Source organism: Podarcis liolepis, assembly GCF_965112155.1.
Source record: "Podarcis liolepis genome assembly, chromosome: 8".
Taxonomy (NCBI): Eukaryota; Metazoa; Chordata; class Lepidosauria; order Squamata; family Lacertidae; genus Podarcis; species Podarcis liolepis.
In genome coordinates this window covers 45,238,109-45,250,727 of record NC_139560.1, presented here as the reverse complement: position 1 = coordinate 45,250,727, position 12,619 = coordinate 45,238,109, and the positions used below count along the sequence as shown (strand labels likewise).

The following is a 12,619-nucleotide window of genomic DNA, read 5'->3' as shown; positions in this document are numbered from 1 at the left end:
TGCAGAGGCCAAGACTAGTAGCTTGCAGGCCCTGGAGGGTTGGCCAATGGTAACTGTGGCCCTCAGACCAAAAACCTTAGACAGCCCTTGCCTTGTAAATAAAAAACAGCCCTACCCAAATGGGGAAGGAAAGATAATAAGGAGCAAAATATGTGGTCATATAGAAACCATTCATATATTTGGATCTTTGTGCATCTTTTCCTTTCTGCTAGATGACACAGACGGCTTGATTACAAGCGCAAAGAACATGGTCAAAAATGCCAATGACATTACTGCTAATGTTCTCACGGAACTGAACCCAATTAAAGAAGATGTGGAAAAGATAAAGATTTCCTATGGAAGCACACAGAGCTCTAACTATAACAAGGCTTTGAATGATGCAAACAATACAGGTAGGCAGTTTGTTTGTTCCATGGGCCTCTTCCAGCCTTTCAGGAGTGATATCGGCATTTGTTTTGGAGGGGAGAACTAGGCCATGTTGCTGTTGTTGAATATTCTTTCACAAATTGCTAAATATAGATGTTATAAATCTGGTTATTGCTGGGAATTCCTAGAAAAGGTCCTCACCCAAAGTCTTGGGGCACTTCCAGACTGTCACTGTTTTGTGAGTGGGATTCACTCTCAAGACTGGAAAATTCAGGTTATACAGTTAAAGTGGACTAGATGCGCAACAAAGCTCCTTCGAAATAAGTAAGGAGCACGATGGGAAATGAAAGGAAAATGTACTGGAAAGCAAGGGATGACAATTGCTTTACTTAATGTCGTACAACCATCCCCACTACCCCTCAAACCGACAGGATAAACATTAAATGAATAGGTTGCCGGGAAACTACCCTAGTATGAATTGAGTGTGCCCCATTATACAGTGGTACCTCAGGTTACATACGCTTCAGGTTACAGACTCCGCTAACCCAGAAATAGTACCTCAGGTTAAGAACTTTGCTTCAGGATGAGAACAGAAATTGTGCTCTGGCGGCACGGCAGCAGCAGGAGGCCCCATTAGCTAAAGTGGTGCTTCAGGTTTAGAATGTTTCAGGTTAAGAATGGACCTCTGGAACGAATTAAGTACGTAACCAGAGGTACCACTGTATTCCAGCAATTGCAGATTACATGACTCATATTTTGCATTTTAGTACATAATGCTTCCCTCATGTCACTAAAAAAATAAAAAATCCTATCCACAGTAAAGAACTTGACAAACATCCTCCCAGATCTGTTTAACAAGATTACACGCATCAATGAACAACTTATGCCAATAGCTAACATATCGGAGAATATAAACCGCATCAGAGAGCTCATCCAGCAAGCAAGAGATGCTGCTAACAAGGTATGTGGCTTGTGGCAGAATCTTCCATAGCTTCTTCTTTCTGTCCTCTTTTGCTACCTGTCATCACATGTTCGCCCAAGAATGTTGCTACATGCCCACGCTCACATATTTTATTATTGTTACCCAGGTGTATTTAGTGAAACCTTTAATAAAGAGGAATAATTTATTCTTTAGGTCTGCCCAGAGAGCAATTTCCCCCAGGACAGGTTTGATGCTGAAAAGCCAACTGGACATCATCATCATCATTATTATTCTTATTATTATTTTATTTATACTCCACCTTTTCCCCTGATGGGATTCAAAGCAGCTTACATATTAAAATGAGAACCACTAAAAGTATAGGAAAAACAAGAATAAAAAAGTAAACATTGTTAAAAGTAAAGTTAGACACATATGTAAAATCTGTTTAATCCATACAATTACAATTAAAAAACACAGTACGGCACCAGTCCAGTCATTAAAACAGTCATTAAAACAGTCAGTTCACAAAAGCATTGGGGCAAAGATGCTAATCAATGTTCATAGGACTCTACCCTTATGGAGCAGGCAAGATGGCCCCAGAGAAGGAGGGTACAAGAATTAAGTGCTAATATTGTTCACTAATTGAGTAAGAACCATTACTTACATGCTTAAAAATGTTTCTGTGCTTACCAATGTAAGTCACAAGAAAAACCAGTATTTTCCATGGGTACATGGTGCAAACATATCCTACAGGCCCACAGTAACAAAGCTTCAGTTGCCTGCTTCTCCTCTGTTTCACAGAATGTAAATATTGCTTTCCTCTTGAATACTTTTGAGGGGGGGAGGTCTGAAGGAGGAGCCTGTTCTACACATATAAGGTTCCTGGTCACATAGGCTACAAACTGTATAGGGAGCCCGTGTATGTAGGGTAGGCTCCTCCCTCCAGACACACACACAAAAAATGGGTGGCAGAGGGAAGCCAATGGGGATACAAAAGCTGGTGTGGGCCAGGGAGCATTCTCCCAGCCACACAGTGATAACTGACAATGAAATGTCGGAATAGGACTGTAGTTGTTTACATATATATTAAGGCTGTTGCATGGCTCCCCAGAACTTAAGTCAAAATTGTAATAATATTGCATGTCTGTTTTGATTCCCATATGAGTTTGTAACTGATTATATTCATTTTTATTTTTAATAGGTTGCTGTTCCCATGAGGTTCAATGGCAGTTCTGGGGTTGAGGTCCGGCCTCCAGATAACCTTGATGACTTGAAAGGCTATACTTCTCTTTCTTTGTATCTGCAAAGGCCTCTCTCACGATTGGACAGCCCACAGCGGCAGACGTCCAACATGTTTGTCATGTACTTGGGTGACAAGGATGTAAGTATTCGTTTCTTGTCTCCATTATTTTTATTAATATTTATTACGTTATTCACCCATCATTATGGACAATGGGTTGTAAATATCTGAGCAGCTGTTCAATAATTGAATTACTTTGATAAAGTGAGTATCTCTGCAAAAAGGAAACAAAACAAAAAGCCTATGTGAATTCAGTTCTGCCAATTTGTTTATTTTATATAGTTTTAGGTGGCAATTTTTTCAATTTTTATTTTATGCAAGATACACACAGTTTTATGTGGCCATTTGGAACCAAATTAGCCTTAAAAAGCAAATGTGCTTTTAATTTGTCATCCATTGATAATTTGAAAGCTTGCAGTCCAATTGTAAATAAAGGCCCATTGTGTTATAATTTAAAATTACATTTCAGGAATTTAAAAAACAATAAAGGGATAATTTTATTCTTATACCTTAGAACCTCACATATGTAAGTAGTTTGTGTATCACTGTGTGAATGTGTCCCACTTTTTGACTATAATATTAGCTGAAAGTAGAGTGACGGTTACATCTTTTAAACATGCACAGACATGGCTTATTAACTTAATTTGGGGCGGCAAATGTGAATGGACATCGGACTATTCTATCTAGCAGTCAATTAACTGAAAGTGGCTTGTGGGCCCAGGCATAGTAGGCTGAAGTTGGTGGGGGCCAAGGCACGGGAAGATGCAGTAATCACAAGACAAGCATTTTAGGATTAAACAGACCACAACTTTAATAATTGCAGATGTCAGTAGGCATTGAGTGTGTATTCTGAATCATCCAGACCATCTGGATTTGGCAGGGTTAATCTTAGGTTAAGGGTCACGCTATGACGTATATCAAACTGGGGCGACTCCTCCAGAATCATCATTTGGGGTGGGGGAGCTATGGCCCATCATTCCCTGCCTGGGCATCTGGACAGAAACGTGTTCCTCTGGACTCCCTTAATGGGGTACCCTGATTCTTGGGAGTAAGGGATGGGACTCCCAACCCCCACTCCTTTGCCTTGACTAAAGATCCAACACCATGCCTTATCCACTAGCAAGTTGTGACAATAGCTATGAGGTAGGCAAAAGCCTCAGATAGGCTCAATTTGGCTTAGGGAATAATTCCTCCCTGGCCAAATATTTCCCTATGGACCTTCTTGGATGTTAAGATCAACAGAAGGGGCCCTATTGGTAATTTGGCCACTCTCGGAAGTTTGGGTTTTTGTGACCTGGAGAGGGCATTCCCTGTGGCGGTCCTTAAGTTTTGGAATTCTATTCCCACAGAGATGTATCTGACACCTTCATAATGTAGTTTACATAATATATTGCAGAGGCACATTTTTACTCTTTTGACACATGAGATAAATATTCTCAATTCTTGTGACTGTAATTTGTTTGAATACTATATTTTTAAATTTCTGGAACCCATGGGGAAAGGCAAGTAAGAAATAAAAATATAACCAGAAGGCTCAAAACTATAGTTCCAATACTTCTTGGAGTTGGTGTGCCTCTTTAACTGGCCTAGAATTGGTTTATGCTTCAAGTTATAAATGACACCAATTGGCAGCTGCTATCTTGGGGCAAATGGCAGCTTTAGGAGGGTAATTTTCACTGGGACCACAAAACAGGTAGAAAAGGTTGGGTGAGGGGAATGTACTCCCTGTGCACAGCCTAACAGTCACAAACAACTGATACTTCTGAAGATTATTTAAAAATAAATAAATGTGAAGCCAGCTTTCTTAATTAAGATTTTTTTTTTCATGTTTAGAGTTCCAAGGACTACATAGGCATGGCTGTCCGCGATGGCCGTCTCATTTGTGCCTATAGTTTAGGGGGCGATGAAGCCGAAATACGGGTGCCGGAATCGGTGTTTGAAAGCGATACCAAGGATGCAATTTTGGATCGTGTGCAGTTTGAAAGGTATGGGACTCTATTAAAAAAATCCTTCCCGATCTTTTTGTGGGCTTAGGTTGAGATATTCAAATTTTGTCCCCCCTTTTTTTTCTTAGGATTTACCAGTATGCAAAACTGAATTACATTCAAGGTGCAACCTCTCCTTCACCATCAAGCTTTGGGCCTTTTGATGACAGCAGTGGAAACAGCCATACTCTTCTCAACCTGGATCCTGACAATGTGGTCTTCTATGTTGGAGGATATCCGTCAGATTTTATAGTAATGTGTTTATAACTTATGGAAATATCGTGTGTGTGTGTGTGTGTGTGTGTGTGTGTGTATTGTAAATCAAGTGCTGATACTCCAGATTAGTCTTTCATTTCATATTTGCTTCACAAAAAGGACCTAAGCAATAACAACGCATAACTTATTGTTATTATTAATATTCTGCTGGGAGCTGCCAAGAGTGGCTAGGGGAATCCAGCCAGTTGGGCGGGGTATAAATTATTATTATTATTATTATTATTATTATTATTATTATTATTAGTCAGTATGAGATATATATCCGAGGTGGGTTTCAAAAAATCTAACCAAATTTTGCATTGAAAAGCAGAATTCATCAATCTGAATAATTAATTAAAATTATGGGGCTGAATTTCACTGAAGACTGTTTTTACTTTTACAGCTTCCCAGTACGCTAAACTACTCTCCTTATGAAGGCTGCATTGAACTGGATAGCTTGAATGAGAGAGTTATCAGCCTGTACAATTTCAAGAGGAGTTTTAATCTTGATACCAGTGAAGTACAACCATGCAGAAGGTAAATTAAAAAAAAAAATCCTATCACATGGCATGTGCTGTATATTTGGAATTTTATAATACATAGAATCATAGAGTTGGAAGGGACCCTGAGGGTCATTTAGTTCCACCCCCTGCAATGCAATAATCCTGCCCACAGCCATCCCTGGGTGGGCTCGAACCACCAGCCTTCTGGTTGACAGCCAGGTGCACTGACGCATTGCGCCACAGAATAATCTATCACCAGTGTTCAAAACTCCCATTGTTCTAGGTGCATTTTGCAACAGGAAATTTCGTTGGTGTGAGCAGTTTCTGAGCTCTGGGCTCAGTTCTGCGCCTAAGATTTCAGATTTAAAACTGCAGAGTGGAAGGAAAGGAGGACCTTTTTCTGCCTCCCCACTTCCAGCTACTCTCTGAAGACTGGAGAAGTATTAAGAATGTTAGGGGGGTGGGCAGGGGAAAGACTAGACCATATGAAAAATGAACATAGTATTTTTGCTGCAGTTCATTCATTTTCAGTATCGTATTCTTGTTACAAAAAAGTGCGCCTAAACCATTGTTGTGCCCATAACCTAGGTTTAAGGTGCTATTTAGCTCCTAGCTTTCATATCTCAGTTTCTAACACTGTCACACTCTCCTTATCCCAGTCAAAGTTTAGCAATTGTGGCCTCAAGAGAGATCTTTTCTATCATATTGTAATGACATGGAACAGAATTAGCAAAGGAAGCTGAACATGTGTTCAGCAAGCCTTAACAATTAGGTGTGCTGAACTGCTCCAAGTTCTATGCAGTTTTTAAGAAGCCCATACAGACAACTCGGGCATTCTTTGTGTAAAATCTTTTCCACTTAGTAGGTTGATACTAATGATTAAGCTGTCAGAGGATGAGAATGCTCCTCTTGGGGAAGGAAGGTCATCTGTGTGGGCTTGCTGTGAGATCGTGCAAAATAAATCCACTGTGTAGATTCTTCTTGTTTATATCCCAACAGGAGAAAGCAGCCTTTTTTAAAATAATTGTGACAAATAATTGTTTTAAAAAGTTTTAAAATACAACTTCCCCTTTTTATGATCTCAAACTGAAAAATACTAATTTTGTGAATGTTTTCTTAACATACTTCTTGAGATTCTGAACACGCAGTAGTTCTCACTTCCCCCATTCTTTGTTACAGATATAAAGAACAGTCTTCCAGACTTTATTTTGAAGGCACAGGTTATGCACATGTTGATGTAACTTCACCAACTAGCGCTTTTCGACGATATGAACAAACCATTCAGACTACTACAGATGATGGAATTGTGTTTTTTGCAAGTAATCAGGTAATATTTCTGCTCATGTGGAGAAAGAGATTCATGCAAATAATATTTGCATAACAATTAAGAGTAAATGGATAAGAAAATTGAATTGTAGAACCTGAATGTAATTAGGAAAAATGTTTAAAAAGCATGTGCTTTACACATGTCTTGTAAAACACAGTGTTTCATACTGCTTGGTGGCAAAAAATGATGAGTAACTTCAATGATTATTGAGAAATCTTAGTTAACTAATTCTTCAGGCCAGGGCATAAGCTTAATCTATTGAAAGAAGACTATTTTAGATCCATTTAAAGCTTTGTATTATTCCAGCAAGGAATTCTGATGCCAGCAGGCACCATAGAAACATATGGCAGAAGTGGAAAGAATGGTTATGCCCAATTACTTTGCCCACAGTCAAAAGACTTGAAGAAGTGAGGTTAGCAGGTGAAATGTTTTGAATGAAAGATTAGGAGAAATTACTGTAACAACCCCCAACCAAAATATTCAGCCTGTGATTTACTGTGTTCACTGCTTTGTGTTGTCTTCATATAGAAAAATGCTATATGTGTTTTATAAATAAATAGAGTTGAGGCAAAAGTTTTGCACATGTCAGATCAAAGGAAATAGTGCTTGAGTAAAAAAAAAATGTAGATGTGAATCAACTGAAAGGATGAATTATTCCTCAGGGCATAGCGATAAAATTTTCTTTCAGAGTTGCCTTTCTGCTTTCTCTAACGTAGGCCACTTACGTAATAGTAGGACAGAACTGCAGTAAGCAGAACAAAGTCCTCAAAGGAATGACTGTGTTTTCTTGAGCTTTTTCGTGGTACAACATATTGAGCTCCTAACCTAGAAATGTATAATAAGGCTGTAGAACCTGCCATGGCAATCATACCAGCTCTGGCCAATCCAGAAACTTGTATGCAGCCAATTGTAAGGCTGACGTTGTAAGGCTGTTGTGTTCTGCATAAAGGCGAGTTATGGATTTCTGAAATGTGGCTCAGATTCAAATTCATCTGTACATTCAGCCACTAGAACTGGTAATGCACATTTTCTTTAAAATGTTGAGGCTGAAATTTTCAGGATTACTGCACAGAGTACTGCTAATTATGCCTAATTCAAATAAATGACTCTTTATAATATATTACATGACATATTATTTTTTAATTGCAGGATAAGTTCATTTGTTTGAGGATAGAAAAAGGCCAGCTGGTACTCAGGTATAAAGTTGATTCACAGCCTCCAAAAGAAGCAAAGAGCCAAGTGGTCATAAACAACGGAATGGATCAAATAGTAAGGTTTTTTTTAAAAAAATGTAAAATAAATGAATATCCGACTATGTAATCTTATGAATGATGCTATAAATGATGCAAATTCACACCATTTATAAAAGTTAACATTTCTGCTTAGCATCTTCTAGATGTTATGTCCTTTTTTCCTTCAAAGGGGAAAAAGCCCTGTTTAGGGAAGCTTTTAATGTTTAACAGGTTATTGTATTTTAGTGTTTTGTTGGAAGCTGCCCAGAGTGGCTGGGGAAACCCAGCCAGATGGGCGGGGTATAAATAATAAATTCTTTTTCTTCATCTTCTTCTTCTTCATCTTCTTAGAACTTAGTCTTCTCACTTTTACTAGTTATTTAACTACCCAATGGAACAACAGTTAGATTAACTTCTGAAGCATTATTTGTTTTAAAAACAAGTTGTGATAATATGAAATTTATATATAAATTCCCTTGTTTCTTTGTAGGTTGGTTTAAAATCTGATTGTTTTATTCATTTCAGGTTCTTTTACTCATTGGCCCACAAATAGTTGCTTTCGGCAGGCCTAGAGAACAAGTTAACATAAGTATGTTTCCGTTCAATTCATATTACCTCGGTGGAATCCCAGCCTCTATAAGAGAACGGTGAGTTACACTGCAGATTACTCCCTAAGATTGTTGTGTTGTTTTATGGATGGAAGTCAGGCCTGCACAACTTGGGGTCCACCGAGCTGAATGATGTGACCTTCCAGGTGTTGTGGTCTGATGTTTCTCCTGTGTTTGATGCCTAGTGTGAGCATTGTCAAATCACCTTGAACGCTACAAATACTTGGCGGCTGGGCTGTATTCAGCTTGGTAGGTTTCATTTGTGCAGGCATGATTAACACAAAGCAGAGCATTTCACTGAAAGACCTAGATGGTCCTTTTCCAGGTCTGGGTTGAACTGTAAGGCCTTAAGTTTGTACCTCCAGTTCCAGTTCACAAACACAAAAGCTTACTACGTAGATACAAAAATATGCTTCACGTAAGTTTAATGCCGGTTTGCACTTGTCATTCTGCCATTGTAATACTTCTCTCATGTGTATAGTGGGGGCCAGTGAATAGAGTGGCAGATTTGAGAGTGGGATACCCTTTTCTAACCAAGATATTTAATTAGTGATCTAGGGCAATTCACAATCTCTTAACAGCACTTACTGAATTACTCTGGAGATAAGAAGTGGAAAACAGTTTGTACATGAAATGAGACATTTGGAATCAATAATGGCAAATTTAAAGGCTATGTGGTATTTTTTCTTTCTTTGTGGAAACAGCTTTAATATATCAACACCTCCATTTCGTGGGTGCATGAAGAATGTAAAAACTTCTTTTGAGTCTTCTCCTACCATCTCTGAGATGCTTGGTGTCAGCAAAAATTGTCCCGAAGACTGGAAGGTAATTTGCCGATTACAACTTCCTTAGGTACTGGATACTAATCTATAGAGCTCAACATTGTTTGATCATGATAGCATTTCATTCATATAATGCATTTAAGACCCCCCCCAAAAAACTTTGCAAAGTGAGGACTTTCACACCTTTCCAGAATAAGATATGTGAGCCCCACATTCCCATGGAGCCCATAATGTGAGATCCATTAATTGCACTTGATATATTAGACAGAAGCAAGGAAAGTAGGAATGACTCTTCTGAAAAAGGAAACCTATTCATTATCCATTTGTATTTTTAGCTTGTGAGAGCTGCGACTTTTTCTAAGAATGGAGTACTTGATTTGAGTGATGATGGTTTTCCATTTCCTAACGACTTCCAAATTGGATTTGGCTTTCACACATTGGCCCTTGATGGAACATTGCTATATTACAATTTACGGGTATGAGAGATATATCTTCTTTTGTTCTCCTGATCAACGATAATCATATCCCCCTTTTTGCCAAAGCTAAAACCTCAAAAATTAAATTTTGGTTTGTTTGTTTTTAGCCTGATGTGCTTACTGTGCTCCTGAGAAATGGCTTTGTCATCGTAAAGTTAGCCGATGAAGAAGGTCAGTCTAGCAAGAGATATGAAGATGGCTCAATGCATTATGTAACAGTGATGAAGGAAGGTGACACGTAAGTCCAACACTTTATGGGACAGAGTGAATACTATGTTAGAGAAAAAATATGGGGCTGTATTGCTTGACTTGACATTTGATTATATAATATCTAGAAAGTTAAAACTGCATTAGGATTAATGCCAGCAGTTGATGTGGAACCTCTGAATAAACAGGAGACTTTTTTTGTATTTTCAAAGTATTCACAGTTCCATTATTGAATATTAGAGCATTTTCTGTGATAAAACGTAGACCCAGTTTATTTGTGTGTGTTCTGTATGCGCTTATCCCTGTGCTTGGTACGCCAGTTTCACAACCCACTCCTCTTCCATAGGGCATGATCAAGAGCTCTGCAGCTCTGCACATAAGAGCAGAAAGGCTTTTCATACTCTTCCGTGAGACTTCACTGGCATTTCCCATTGTGTGCACTATGTGCTTCCCTCTCGGAGAACAGAATGAAGCAAATATTGTGCACACAGAGCTCTGCAAGCAGATTGAAACTGCTAGATCACAACTAGCATGTATAAATTGATCTCTTAGCTTTCCCAGGTTATGCTAAATACACAGGTGCTGCTAACCTTTTGCCTCCACATCTTCTTTGTATGGACTTGCTCAGATATCTTCTTTTCACATCTGTTTTGATATTTGCTAGCAACCTAGGAATCATGGCATTGTTAATTTTACATAAATCCACCTAATGGGGAAATTCTGTAATGTTGCTACAATTGTGAAACCTGTGCCCACTGTTAATTTGTGTTGGCTTGGTGGAGCAGAAGCTTCTATGATTAGATTCTGCTGATGTGCATCTCATGTGACGATCATCACCGTGGTTAACCTGGTTAGTTGAACGTTCAGTCGTGGTTTGGCCATCACAAATATTGGCTTCTTACTCCATGTATACCAGCTTCTGGAAGGTAACCTGGCAGGAAATAACCCTATCCCATGACAACCAACTAGCTGCTTGAATTCTGTGTGGAGACCACTGCGGCAACAATCCAATTCATCAACAATAATGTGTCAAATGTAATGGTTTGATTTCTGAAATAATGCCTATATGGAGTTTTAGAATCTGTATTGGATGCTCTCATTTAGTCACATGGGTATACATAGACTGCATGGGCCCTTTGGCTAGCCACAGAAAATGTTAGACTATTAATGAGTGGTGTAGGTTTTGTGCTGCAGTGTGAAAACAAAGAGTAAAAGAGGCACCAACGTGGCCACATACTTCTGCATAAGTTGTGCGGAATCTTATTCTACTCTGCTTAATCACGGTCCCATGCAGAAAAGGGGAGCTCTACTGCAGTCAGTCCAAATTTAATAAATACACGATTAAAAAATAAATAGACACTGGTGATTATATGCAACCCTTTTCCATCTAAGTTGTAACAGGAGAACAAGGCTGTGCTTGAAGTCATAATTTACCCGCTCAGGGTATCATCTTTTGTGAATTCTAGATTAGTGTCCATTAGAAGCTGGACCTTTTGGGTAGCTACCTCAGTATTATAGAATGCCCTCCTTCTGGGGGCTCTCACTTGCCTATTTTTTGAAGCCGGCAAAAAAAATTGTTCTAGGCTTTTGAAAATGAGTTAACTAAGATATACACTGATCTGATTGGTTGGTTTTCTTTTCTTTTTAAAAAATGTACTAGTAGTGCTTTATGCTGTAAACAGCTTTGTGAACCACGGTTAAAACGTACTGTACGAATGTTAAGTGGCTGATGAAATTAATGTTGGGATGACTTAATAGTTTTGCTCTCAAAATTTCATGCTAGGTTTTGTTTTTCTCATTCCAGGCTTAAGATGCTAGTTGATGATGTGCCTGAGTCAACAATCGTTGGAACCCTTGGAAGGAAAACAATGAGTCGGCCAATAGAGTTGGGTGGGAATGATTTTGAAGGATGTATTTCCAATGTCTTTATACAAAGGTAAACATATTGCACAAGAGCACAGACTGTTCCAATCCATTAATATGGTACTTTCTGCTCCTCACAAAACCAGTGTTTACAATGAGCACAACAGAATCGTAATACGCTGCACGATGCCTTTGGGCACATACTGAAAAAGTAGCATCTGTATGCCTGAAAGTGAAACCAGAACGTTAGCAAGTAGTACCTGAAAAAGACAATGCTGTATTGTGCAGGGTTTGGATCACCGTTCCTCTGTGCTGACTGTACTGCTGGCATTTGCCATAAAGCTTAACTCGTGGTCTATCAGGAAATTGGTGCAGATTAGGCACATTGCAGCTTCCCAGTGCAGCTTGCACTGCATCAGTTTATCAGAACCCACCCAAAATGTGCGGAGGTACAGTTGTGATACTTTTACACTTTCATAACTGTTCTGGTGTTGCTGAGTCCCAGAGGCAGCACCAGAAAAATATTTCAGGGGCTGCAAACAGGAGGGGCAAAGTATATTTCTAGGTAGGCAAGTTGCTCTCTGAAAGAAAAATAACAGTATGTGTTAAGGACAGGGGTCCAGCAATGAAGAGGAGGGCAAGTTCCTCATTTAGAGGGGCGCTTGCCCCTCTTCCTCTGGTACCACCCATACTGAGCCCACCTGCTCATTTCTCTCAACTCAGGCTGCAATCTTTTACCCCCTGTAGACTTTAGCCCATGTAACCTATCCAGTGTATCAGCTATTTTCTAACA

At 39.1% G+C, this 12,619-nt stretch overlaps 1 protein-coding gene across 1 annotated transcript in view; it reads left to right on the top strand.

Annotated features, from left to right (window-relative positions):
- The window catches only part of LAMA3 (laminin subunit alpha 3), a 131,907-nt gene that overhangs the window by 107,966 nt on the left and 11,322 nt on the right, over positions 1-12,619 (top strand). Inside the window, 13 exon segments of the mRNA XM_083517629.1 lie at positions 213-392; positions 1,185-1,327; positions 2,490-2,669; positions 4,422-4,573; positions 4,663-4,825; positions 5,232-5,365; positions 6,511-6,658; positions 7,808-7,927; positions 8,416-8,537; positions 9,203-9,323; positions 9,616-9,756; positions 9,864-9,994; positions 11,768-11,899. Of these exon segments, the coding sequence (XP_083373755.1) occupies positions 213-392; positions 1,185-1,327; positions 2,490-2,669; positions 4,422-4,573; positions 4,663-4,825; positions 5,232-5,365; positions 6,511-6,658; positions 7,808-7,927; positions 8,416-8,537; positions 9,203-9,323; positions 9,616-9,756; positions 9,864-9,994; positions 11,768-11,899 (1,867 nt within the window).